The sequence below is a fragment of the Vidua chalybeata genome, chromosome 19 (assembly GCF_026979565.1).
Source record: "Vidua chalybeata isolate OUT-0048 chromosome 19, bVidCha1 merged haplotype, whole genome shotgun sequence".
In the NCBI taxonomy this organism is placed as follows: Eukaryota; Metazoa; Chordata; class Aves; order Passeriformes; family Viduidae; genus Vidua; species Vidua chalybeata.
This window is the reverse complement of record NC_071548.1, coordinates 4,000,459-4,012,784: the sequence shown is the minus strand read 5'-3', so window position 1 is coordinate 4,012,784 and position 12,326 is coordinate 4,000,459. Positions and strand designations below refer to the sequence as shown.

Below are 12,326 nucleotides of genomic sequence, written 5' to 3'. Positions count from 1 at the left end.
GTCATTTAAGGCTTTTCTATGGGAAAACTCAGATAAATCAAATAGTGGTATAAGGTTAATACACCTTCACTTATGGTGCAATAAACTACGGTAGACTAAGGCTGGTTTAATCCTGAATAAAAATCTCATCACAGAATGTAAAACCCTCTAGGTACCGTACATTAACATCCCCTCTTTGAACACAGGCCAGTCTGGAGATATGTAACCTTATCCCAATCTGGTGAATAGTGGAAAACTACTGCAGAGCTAAAAGGCAGGAAATAATACCTGGAAATAAGGGAACCACCCAGGAAGTGAGGAGCTCTGGTCTCCTTTCTCGTACTGACTTCCTGTGTGATTTACCCTATGGCATTTTGTGAGCCTCGTATTTATACTGCATATTGGGATTATTAGTGTCTTCCCTGCCATTATAAAGAGCTTTAAGATCTCCAGAGATACGTGGAGAAATTTTTCCTCCTGTTCACTGTTTTCTCAGTACAGGCTGTCCAGGGAGCTTACAAAAATATGTACAACTGTAGTGGATGGGCACATCCAGGTCTGTGTCTGGAGGGCTGACCTGGGGGTCACAGTTACTTTTAAGAGAAGAGGGGTGAAGGAGTTCACACATCCTCACACCCAGCTTTACCAGTTTGTCTCTCCCTAGACTGACAAGGGAAAGCAAAAATGGTGACACCTAGTGAAATACCTGTGATGCATTAAATAAAAACAGTGCAAACCAGAATCACTGTCCCCAGGGCACAACTCTGTTCCATTAACTGTTTGTCACTCATCATGCTTATTATTATTTCCATCATGCTGGCAGTGTTATCATTTGGGACCATTTCCATGGCTTTGAAAGTTTAGGAAGCAGATATTTATTTCAATGCAGCCAGCAGTACATAAAAAATTCCACTGACTCAGACAGGACTGATTTGTGAGGGAATAGCTCTTGAAGTGCTTCAGTGTGTCTGAACCCAAACTCTCATCCCTTTTCCACATACTTTAATAAATATACAGCTTAGCAGCAAGACCTTGAGTAAACACATTCTCTCTTGTCATGAACTGCTGACAATTTTCTCTCTTTAGTACAACATCTCTGAAGATGAGACTTCATGGACAGTAAGAAGTCAGGATCGCTTCACTTTTCTTCACTGCCTGGGATGCAAAGGAAAGAAACCAGAGCAAGTTCCTGCCTGTTGAAATTCCAGGAGTTTGAGCTGCATTCCACCATGGCTGAGAGGCATTTTGAATCTTTTCTCATATGCATCAGCCCTGCACTGCTCCCGAGAAACTGCACTTGCAGTGAGTTATTATTAATTGTAAAGGATGGACTACCAATAGTTGTCATTAATTTCCATGGCAATATTGCCTGAATCAAGCTAACAGTTGCTTCGAGTTGTGTAACTGAAGTTCATAACGTGAAGGAATGCAATCCAGGGAAAGTGCTCCGATGGAGGGAAGAGACCGACCTTGCGTAACCTCCCTAAGGCCAAACTTCCCTTCGTATCTTGCAGGCTGTGTTCCTGATTTTCCAAAAATATGCAACGGTTTGCACTTTCAGCCTGTGTCCTCTGGGCTTCAGTCTCCAGCATGCCTCACAGCTTTCCTGAAACATTTCACCCACACATTTATTCATTACATTCCACCTAACTGGAACTTCCATAAGAGAAGATGTATCAGGAAAATAAACAACAGCAGAAAAATTTAAACCTATATTACTTTCCTCTTCTTTGTCTATCTTGCTAAGATTGTTATTTCTGCAGAAAACAGCTGAGACTAAGATTGATTTTGACATTAAATGATGGATTTTCACTCTATCAATAAACTCCAAATACCTTTAAAAGCTTTTCTGGTTACCTGGCCATTTGGTGAAGTAGAATAAAGGCAGTCAGTAAGAATTAAAACATTGCCCAGAATCTAAAGAGGGAAATGTTATGAACAAAAAGGAATCTGAGCGTAAATTCCTTGCCCTGCTACACCAGTAGGATTATATCTCAGGCTTTCAGAGCAGGAAAAGGATGTTGCAGGCATAATGGCATGGAATATCAATCAGATAACTAAATCTAATTACAGTTAACTAGTTAATTCCAGCTACATGAAGGCAACTGGCCAAGTGCCACAACAGAAATGAGATTCAGAGGAGCAATTTCTCAACATTAAACAACTTCTTGTAAGGACTAGTTCAGATCAGACAAGAGGCTATGCTTGACTAACTTAAAAAGACACAAGATCTGTATAAGAAAGAATGGCAGCTTAATCCCTCATTAGTGGTAACCACAAATTCAGCTTTCCTAGGGAAAGAATTGCATCAAAATGTCAGGACATGACTCTGAATTTTAGTAGATTTATATTCTGAGGGAATGAGTCATTAATAAAAGATATTGTGGGTAAACAAAATGCCTCAATAGTGCTGCTGAAGGGAGCAGAGACATGGGTTCCTAACTTTCCAGTCCTTATTTAACACTGTTTGTGATACTCTGGTACTGTAAAAACCACAATTGTACTTCTTGCTTTTAGTACATCACATTTAAACCACACATGGTGTGAGACAGAGCTCTTTGAGGCGTCCCAGACTGCAAACACCCTGAGCTGGGTGATTTCAGAGACAGAGGAGAGGTGGAAAGATGCTCCAGCAGTGACCGAGGTGGGTCCCTGCGCTCCCACTGCCCCATGGCCCTGGAGCACCGTGCTGTGCCATCGCCCTAAGCTGACCTTGCCCCTGATGGTGCCTGAAACCCACCCAGAACTCCCCAGAGCCCCGCGCCGAGGGGGCCACGAGGGGTGTGGGACCACAGGATGCTCAGGGGAGGCTGAGAGCAGGGGAGGCACCTGCAGGAGGTGCCATGTCCCACTGTCCATGCCCTCCTGCACCCGCAGTGTGTGTCTGTGACTCTGTGTGTTTGAGGGGCACTCTGCCCCTCTGCTCCACTCAGGTGAGTATACCTGGAATACTCTGGGGCTCCTGCACAGGACCTGTGATGATCGGACCAAGATGATTGGAGGGTTGGAGCAGTTCCGATATGAGGAAAGGCTGGGAGAATTGGGATTGTTCCGCCTGGAGAAGCCTTCAGGATGAGCTAATTGCAGCCTTCCAGTATAGAATCACAGAATCACAGAATCGGCTGAGTTGGAAGGGACCCACCAGGACCATCGAGTCCAGCTCCTGGCCCTGCACAGGACACCCCAAGAATCTCACCATGTGAGAGCATTGTCGAAATGCTCCTTGAGCTCAGACAGGCTCAGTGCTGTGACCACCTCCCTGAGGAGCCTGTCCCAGTGCTCAGCCACCCTCTGGGTGAAAACTGCTCCTCACATCCAACCTAAACCTGCCCTGACTCAGCTCCAGCTGCTCCTGAAGGGAGCCTGCAAGAAACATGGGGGGAAGAGGATTTACCAGGGCAGGTAGTGACTGGACAAGGGGGAATGGCTTCACACTGACAGAGAGGAGGTTTGGATTTGGGTGGTTTGTTTAGTCATCATTCCTGGAGGTGTTTAGGAAAAGACTGGAAGTGGCATTTAGCGCCATGGTCTAATTGGCAAGGTGGTGTTAGGTCATAGGTTGGACTCGGTGATCTCAAAGGTCTTTTCCATCCTGACTGATCCCGTGATTCTGTGATTAGATATTTGGAAGAAATTATTCTTTGTGAGGGCGGTGAGGCGGTGGAACGGAGCAGCTGTGGCTCTGCAAGCGTCCAAGGCCAAGCTGGACAGTGCTCGAAGCAACCTGCTCCGGTGTAAGCTGTCCCTGCCCACGCAGGCGGTGAAACTCGACGACTTTTAGGATCCCTTCCCATCCAAACCATTCCGCCCTCACGGCCGCCAGCCGCCCACCGCGCATGCGCCCCGCGCGTCCCCGCCCCCGGCAGCGCGCAGGCGCCGGGCCCGCCCCCGCCCGGCCCCGCGAGCGACGGGCGGCGGCGCGCGCGCCCCTCCCGCGCAGGACGGCGCTGCCCCGGCGGCATGAGGGGAGAGCGCGGCCGGCTCCGGGCGGTAAGGACGGCGCCGAGCCTCCCGGGGCCCCCGCCCGCGCCCCGCGTCCCCCAGCCCCGCCGCCCTGCCCCGCGGCAACTTTCCCATTGTCCGCCCGCTCCCCGCCGGCTCCTCTCAGCGCTGGCTGCGGGGAGCCCCGAGGAGAGGTCGGCGCTGCCCGTGGTGGACGGGGGGTGGTGGTGGTGGTGGTGGTGGTGGTGGTGGTGATGGTGGTGATGGTGGTGATGGTGGTGGTGGTGGTGGTGGTGGTACGGGTGGTGGTGGTGATGATGGTGGGGCGGGGGTCGCGGTCCTCGGGTGGGTCACGGCGGCGCCGCTGCGCTCCGGCCGGCCCGGACAGGCGGCTCTAGCCGGGTCCCTCCGGAGCAGCGCGGAGCTGCCACCGGTGTCCCTCCGTCCCGTCCCCTCCCGGGCTGCCCTGGGTCCCTCTGGGGCAGCGCGGAGCTGCCACCGGTGTCCCTCCGTCCCGTCCCCTCCCGGGCTGCCCTGGGTCCCTCTGGGGCAGCGCGGAGCTGCCACCGTTGTCCCTCCGTCCCGTCCCCTCCCGGGCTGTCCTGGATCCCTCCGGAGCAGCGCGGAGCTGCCACCGGTGTCCCGGTCGCTGCGGGGCTGTCACAGGTGTCCCTTCCCCTCCGGATCCCTCCGGGAGAGCTCAGGGCTGTCACAGGTGTCCCCCCATCCCGTCCCCTCCCGGGGTGTCCCGGTTCCGCCGCGGCGGGAGGAACGCGGAGTTTCTTTGTTGTGTAACTCTTTTTGTCCGGGGATTAGAGACTGTTTGCGGCTGTTTGTGCTGATTCAGGTGGTTTTTTGTTTTTTTTTTTTTTTTTTAAAGGAAAATTGCGGGGTAGTCATGGGTAAATTCTTCTCGGGGCTGGGATGCCGGAGAACTTTCCTGTGGCTCGGGGGGTTGTTCTTGGCTCCGGCCGGGGCCGGGGAGCCGCTGAGCCGCGCTGCCCCAGCCCCGGGGCCGGGAGCGCTCCCGCAGCGCCTTCCGGACAGAAAAGCGAAGCGAACTTGCTGTAGTAAACCCATTTCTCACTAAAATGAGGCTGGCGCGCAGCCCGCGATTCATATGCGAGTGTTACTGCCAGGATTTTTCAATAAACGTAATTGCAGTCGAGAGAGTTCGGGTCAAGCACTTTGCTGGGTAGAGAGGCACGAAGCCTTTGGAGTAATTCCTCTCCGTGTTGCCAGTGAATCATTTCTGGCCGCATAGTGGATTTTTTTCTCGAAGTTTTTTCCCCCAGCTATCTTGTAAGTTTCTCTCTCAAAAGTTTCAGTTTTTCTAGAGATGATCAAGGAATGCCCTTGATTCATCAGTGTGCTTTTGTAATCCATTTTTTCCTTCTTTCTGCAAACAAGCACTTTTAATACTTTTTTTTTAACCTCTTTTTGTGCTTTCTGTATTTCTTTGGGTTTTTTTTTTTCCCAGTCCCTGCTCTGAGCAGGGCAACCCACATACCATTCTGGGGGACTGGGAAATGCTTCTCTGCCTGTCGCTGGGATGTGTCAGTGTTTGGTTCTCAGCAGCAGCACAGGAAGTGTCACCATCCTGACAAAGAGTCATAAAATATGTTGAAGATATGTTACTAAAAGTGGACTAAAAATGTGCTAATTTTATCTTGTCTTTGGAAGAAATAAGTCATTTCTGACAGAAAAAAAAAAATATATATATATAGCTTTTCAGGGCCCCTGTTGGGTCTTAAAAAAGGTTGTCAGGGAATTGTGAAGGATTTCCTGTGGAATTGCTAGCGTGGTACCACGCACAGACTAATTGTAAGAGAGAATTGAAAATGGCTTCCTACGTCTGACAGATGGTTTTAAAAATTTCTTTTTCAGGTTTGAGTTGATCTCACTAAACTGCAGCCATGGTGCAGAAGTACCAGTCCCCCGTACGGGTGTATAAACACCCTTTTGAGCTAATTATGGCTGTAAGTATTAATTTTTGCTGCAATTTCCTTCTTGACAGTTCCTTGTGTTGCTGAGTGCTTGCTGGGCTTTGTTTGATAGGTACTGTAGAACATACAAAGTTGAAAGCAAAATGCAAAATATGAGAGCTGTGTGTTTCAATGGTTTCTTCTGTGCCCAGAATATTTTCTTAGCAGAATGTGCTCTCCTTTTCTGCCAAAGTTTAGATAGTGTTTGTAGATGTATTTGGAAGTTAGAGCAAAAGTAGGATTGAAGTGTACTGGGAGTTGGTTACTGGGGCCAGACTCTTCGAGAACAGGAGGAAATGTCATGTACACTGATTGAAACATTGTTATGGTTGTGTCTTCAGCAGTTAGAGTTTATAGGATTAGAGAGCACAGAGAAGCCATGAAAGCAAGGATATGCCTGAATGAAAAGGGAGAAAGGACTCTGGGAACATTCTGAGGGAAGGGAAGAAAAACCTTGGTAGGGAGGCCAGAGAGATGAACAAAACGTCTTTTGGTGCATGTTGCTAATTGGTGTGATAGTGGTACAAATAGTAATGAAAAAAAGAAATTTAATTAGGTTCTCTTTTTTTTCTCTCTCTCCTCCTCTCCCTCCCTTTTCTTTCCTTTTAGAAAACAGAGTGGAAGTAGGTCTTTGACATTTTAAAGTATATTTGGTTGAAACCACAGCTGTGGGGCTCTTATGAGTTACAGAGAGCAATTAAAGAGCTTTTCCCTGATAAAAACAGTTAAAAGTGAACTGCAATCTAAATAATAATTGTTTGATTTCACTTGCTGAAAATACTATGTTTAATGGCTTCAGAGGAGAGTTTTAATAGTGCTCATAGTGTAAATATTTGGATAGATCATGTGGTTTGGAGTGCACTTCCTTACAGAAGTGATCCTTTGCAGTCACAGGGCAAAAAAAGGATAAGATCACTCTACAGGGAATACTTGCATATCTTTTTATCTTATTCCTAAGGCTGCCTCCAGTGTTACACATGTAGGTCCTGCTCTTGCAGACACTTCAAGGCAGAGTTGTTATTTTGCTGAGCAGTGAAGAAGCCAACTGTGATATGTGTAAGGTCTTTTATGACTTCAGTAGCACTGACAGCTGGGCTTCAGGTGGTCCCTCAGTGGAATTTGATGGTGTCTGTAACTTAAGCCTTCAGTGAAGTTGTACTGCTTCTTAGATCAAGCAGCCAAAATTAGTTTCTTAAATTCCCTGGCTGTTTGCTAAACTGATGAGTCTTTACCTTGCTACTGAATTGAAGGCAAAAATTCTTCCTGAGTTATTTCTTTAAGTATATTCTGAGTCAAAATGCTGATATCAGAATTGTCCACAATGCTTTGCTGGGTGTAATTAGAAACACTTCTGACTATTAGTATTAACTGAGAGTTCTCAAACTGTTCTGTGTCTTGGGGATAATATCTGAAGAATAATATTTAATAAATATAAAGTCTTCCCTTACATTAAAGCTTTTCTTTAGAAAGCAAGAGGCTACAGTAGGTATGCAACTAGGATGAAATAATAGTTAAAAATTAAAAGTGAATTAAGAGGTGAAGAATGCTTATAAAAAGAATCAGCCAAACGGGATCCTTTCAGGGACTGGAAGTTTAGCTGAGCAATCATACATCTGATTTATTTAGTCTGTGTCAGAACAGTGGGTTATCACTTGTTCAGAATGTGAGTGCTGGATGAACATCCTCCCCCTGCCATGTTGCTGCTGTTACTGATTTTTAATACTTGTAAAATTCCTGCTGGTGGTCCATCAGAATTTTCTGGAGTGTGTGGAGGAGTCCATGAGTCAAATTCTGTGAGGAGTATAAACAGTATATGCAAGCTTGATGCTTTTTGTTACTGTTTCCTCTTGGTTGAACAGTGATTGCATAAGTTCATGAAGTGTTTCTGGGAGCAATACTTGTGTCAAATTCTGTGCTCGCTAAAGTGGAAGCACTACCTTGCATATTCTCAACAAAAAAAAAAAAGTGCTGTAATGTTATTTTAACAGTGCCAGCAGCTCTTCTGAAACGAGGAACAGCCTGGCATACACCAGGCTTGGATTTAAAGCACCCAAGAAATGACTTATGTATTGTGTTTGATTTTCCTTTGCCCCTCTCTTTTATTTGCACCCAGCCCTTGAGAGAATGTGTCCTCAAGCAGAGGTTTAAACCCACACCGAGAGATACTCATCTGTCAGAAAAATATCTCTGGAGAAAACTTTGGTCAGTGTGGCAGCTGAATTGTCTTAACAAAAATCACTGTTTTAGCCTGTCTCTTGTGTGAGATCTCATCTTTGTGTTCAGGTGATGAGTACTTCTAAAAATTTTATTTGGCCAGTTGTCCTCCCTTCCCTGGGCATTCTGTGGAGCTCCAGAGGTAATTCTTTCTCTGGAGCAGTAATGAAGTTCACCAGTGTCAATGAAACCCATGTGCACTGGGAAGATTCCCTGGATGATACATGTTGCAATTGCAAATTGGAACTCATTAAGCCAAACTAATATCTAGCTTTCAGACAGAGAAATCAGCATTAATTCTTCTGTTCTGGAAGCCACTGAGAGAATGCCACTTGCAGAGTGGGTCATTTATAGTGCAAATTTCCGATTTGCCCACTTTCCCCTTCCTGGGTTTCCAAGAGGTACTTGAGGGAGAATGGAGCACAATCAGCATTCCATTCATGCAGCTCTAGTGTGTTCCCAGGGAACTTTGTTCTCTGCTAAGGGTGACTTCAGCTCTATATTAAGATAAAAAACTGAATTTAATTCCACTTTGATCTAAGCCATGATTGTCAAAACAAAAGTGTTTTGCAGGCAATTATGATATAAAGACTTCTAAAACAGACAAGAGTCAAAATTCTTTTCCTGAGTTAAATTGATGTTGAAAATAAGTTTCTCTGATATGCTTCCTCCACTGAAATCTAAAACTCATGTGTTGAGCCCTAATATATCTCTATGACAATATCCTTAAGGCATGATCCCAGCTGGGGACTGGTGAGGAGCTGAGGCTCTGAGAGAGTTGGGACATCCATTGCTTCAAAGCTTCCTACCTTCCCTCATCATTAAAGTCTAGCTGTGTAAAATCTAATATAAGCTACTTCCCTTGAAGATTTCCTTCTGCTGGCAGGTTGTGTGGCTCCAGATAATGCTTAAGATGCAAATCTTTTAATGAAACTATTTCCTGAACTTGAAAAGATTCTAGAATCATAGGCTAGAAATTACCACACTTTAGTCTGACACGCCTAACCCAGGCCAGATGATTTCACCAAATAGTTTCCAAAGCTGAAATAATGATTTCTCTGTGGAATATCTGTCATAATTAACTTATTGGAATCTCTGTGTTAGTGGATATGTATTTAAAAAAGCACCCAGAGCAGCAGCTTGCACAGCTGTTCAGGAGACTGAATAGAATTTTGCTTCTCCTCCTGTTCAGAGTTTACGTAATGCTAGAAGCAGCTGAAATGTGGAAAAATGGCTGTTTACTTAGACTCACTTGTCAAGTTACCAAGGTTAAATATACTGGAGAAAAACTGAGAAGCTGCTTTTATAAAACTTCTAAAGATTACAGATTCAATTTTTTATATATTAGCTTAAAGAGGTTTACATTTAAAGTAATACAGGGACTTTGCTGAATAAGTAGTTCTTAATATTAAAAGGCAGTTAAGAACTTGAATCTTCCTTAACACACATGAGGCTAAAATTAACTTTGGAGATTTGCAGCTCATTTTCAGTCTGACATACTTTAGATAATTCCCCTTGAGTTTAATTTCCAAAGTAAATTTAAATAACGAATAATCACTTGCAATGGCATTTCAAGGGTGGAATTTATGCAAATGGAAAATAAATAAGATGTTTGAAAAAGCACAGATTGGATTGAACCATTGACCAGCGGGATTTTTCTTTTTAAGTTTCTGAAAGCTCTGTGGAAAATGTATTGCTCTTCAGCCCATTTAGAAAATGTCCTATTTACAGTCAAAATTACTTAGTTTCAGAAATAATGTGAATTTTTAAAAATCGATCTCTCATTTTTCCACTGTTCTGATGGAATATCTGAACTATCTCAAGCATGAATCTTTCCTATTAAGTATAATGTGTAGTGCCTCTGATTATATTATCATTTTAATGGTTCACATTTGCTGCTTTTGGACATCAGGGTGACTCTCTTTGGCTTTATAGATCTAAAAAATAGTTCTTAAGGTGTATCTCATGAGTTAAAGTATCCCTAAATTACAGGTAAGTAGTAAGATTGTAAATGGGATAAATACACTTCAGTGATAAGAGTAGATTAGAAAAAAATTATCTGTTTTTCCAGGTTGACAAATCAACATATAATCTCTTGATCTAGGTAATAATGAGCTTCCTGATCAGCAGTACGTTATTATTTCACTATAAAAGTTATTACTTTAAAAAGTCATTAAAAAAAAATTCAAACTGTATCACGCTAAGTGCCACACCTGCCCATAAATACTTGCTATTTTTATTCCTTCCAATCTCATTCTGTTTTCCCGGAAAAAATGCATTTCACACATCATGTGAAGAGGGGTTGAGAGGCTGGTGAGGAAAAGGAAGCTCTTCTGCAAGTGCTTTTGAAAGCACAAAGTCAGCTTTAAATATATAGAGGAGTATTTTATCCCCCTGGTGCAGTGTACTTCGCTGAGAATTTGTCCTGGATACTTAAATCCTGGGGAAGGGAATAAACGTGAGTGTTTGCTCCCAAAACCTGTGAACTGTTTTCCCTTCTGCTGTAGAACTCCCTGAGTCTCATCTGCTTTGCTTCCTGTCTTTGTTGAAAACTCAGCCTTATTTGCTGTTGGAAATGTGTTGGTAAAGCTGTGGTGGAGCAGAGCCTTGTGTAGAATTTCTAAATCTATGTTAAATGCCTGCAGTTTCACTGCTGGCTGATGATGGTGGTGATTCCTGTGTTAGACACGGTGTAAGGAGAAATGATTATTTGGCCACTTGTTTGGAATGAGCTGTGGGTAACAAATGGGAGAGTTCACTTAAGCACTATGGAAAAATATTGACTTAGCAGCCTGCTAACAGTGCAATTTATGTGTTATTCTGTGTTATTTTGTGACCTGCTTAGCTACTTCCATGCTTGGTTTCCTGGTTTTTTGTTTTTTTTTTGTTTTGTTTTTGGGGTTTTTTTGGGGGGTGTTTTTGGGCAAACACATGACCTGACTGTAGCTGACAGCTGCAGTTCTCTTGTTCACCAAATGCTTTGAGTCAGTTTTTAACAAGTCCTTTACACTTTAAAAGCTAAGCCACGGCTACTGTCACACTCTGAAAGGTGTCAGAGGAAGGAAAATATGTATCAAAACAGTTCTTGTGTTTTGTTCTGACAGCACTCCAAGCTTTTCACCCTTGCAGGTAGGTGTTTTAGCTCTGCTGTGAAGTGCTGCTCCAGGATCTGTTGATCCAGCCAAGTGATGTTGCCTTTGAGTTAAAACTCTTAAATATGTGGGAATCTGGCAGAAAAGACCTGGTTACACATCCTGCAGAGTCCTGGACACTCGGGGTTCTACAGTTACAGTCTGGAGAAGGTATAATAACTTCATGCTCATGGTCTAATGTGTGGTTAGGCAGTAAGAAGCATGTGTAAAAGCCTTCAAAACCTTGTGGGAAAGAGATAAGGTGAATTTTTATGGGATTGATTAAGAAAACATATCCAGTGAGAAGCCAGAGGTTGCTTAGACATCAGAATGAGGTTTTTTCATATTGCTTGAAATCCCATAAATCACTGTCAGTCAGAGTCCAGAATCTGGAACCCAGAATTGAGGGGGTATTTGCTGTAACCAGGATTGCTTTTGCTTTGAACTTCATTTGGAGTCAGTATGTTCCTGGAGGGAGGCCAGTGATGGAATTTTTAAGCTGTTGCATTCTGAATGTAAAATGAATCTTCCGAGAATATGCAAGGAAAGCTGTTAATTAGCTCAAGTTGAAATTAATTACAGGTTGGTCTTAAATGGTCTATTTCCTTTTCTCCCAAGTGAATTTGTCTTCCAGTTTTTTCATGTAGTTTAAAAATACTGTGCATGTATTCTAAATGAAGAACTAGCATGCTAAGCTAAATTATTTAACACTTTATTTCATTTTTGTGATAGAGTTATGTTAGCAGCTCACGTAAAATGTTAAGTAAGGGCTGTTACAGGTAGTTTAATAATTTGACTTTCTCACAGTCAAACTGCAGCTGCTTTCAGCCACCAGCAGTCAGTCAGTGGGGTCTGAGATCAGAGCCCTGCCAAGGACCCTGGTGGCAGCATAGCTGGGAGGACAGCCTGGCATCCTCTGGGCTCCACTGCAGCGTGGAGCAGCACTGCCAAAAGAGCACAAGCCAGCAGTGAGCCATCGCAATTTGACATCAGCTCTCAAGTTCTGGGCTTTTCTCTGCACAGCTTTTGCTCAAGTCATGCTGATTTTAGCCCAGTCCACAAAGTTTTTCAGCTT

At 44.2% G+C, this 12,326-nt stretch overlaps 1 protein-coding gene across 1 annotated transcript in view; it reads left to right on the top strand.

Annotated features, from left to right (window-relative positions):
• The first annotated feature begins 3,880 nt into the window (after window positions 1–3,880).
• The window catches only part of SEC14L1 (SEC14 like lipid binding 1), a 42,908-nt gene continuing 34,462 nt past the window's right edge, over window positions 3,881–12,326 (top strand). The window contains exons 1-2 of the mRNA XM_053960345.1: window positions 3,881–3,969; window positions 5,809–5,900. Coding sequence (XP_053816320.1) covers window positions 5,838–5,900 — 63 coding nt within the window. The 5' untranslated portion in view covers window positions 3,881–3,969; window positions 5,809–5,837. The remainder of the gene's footprint in view (window positions 3,970–5,808; window positions 5,901–12,326) is intronic.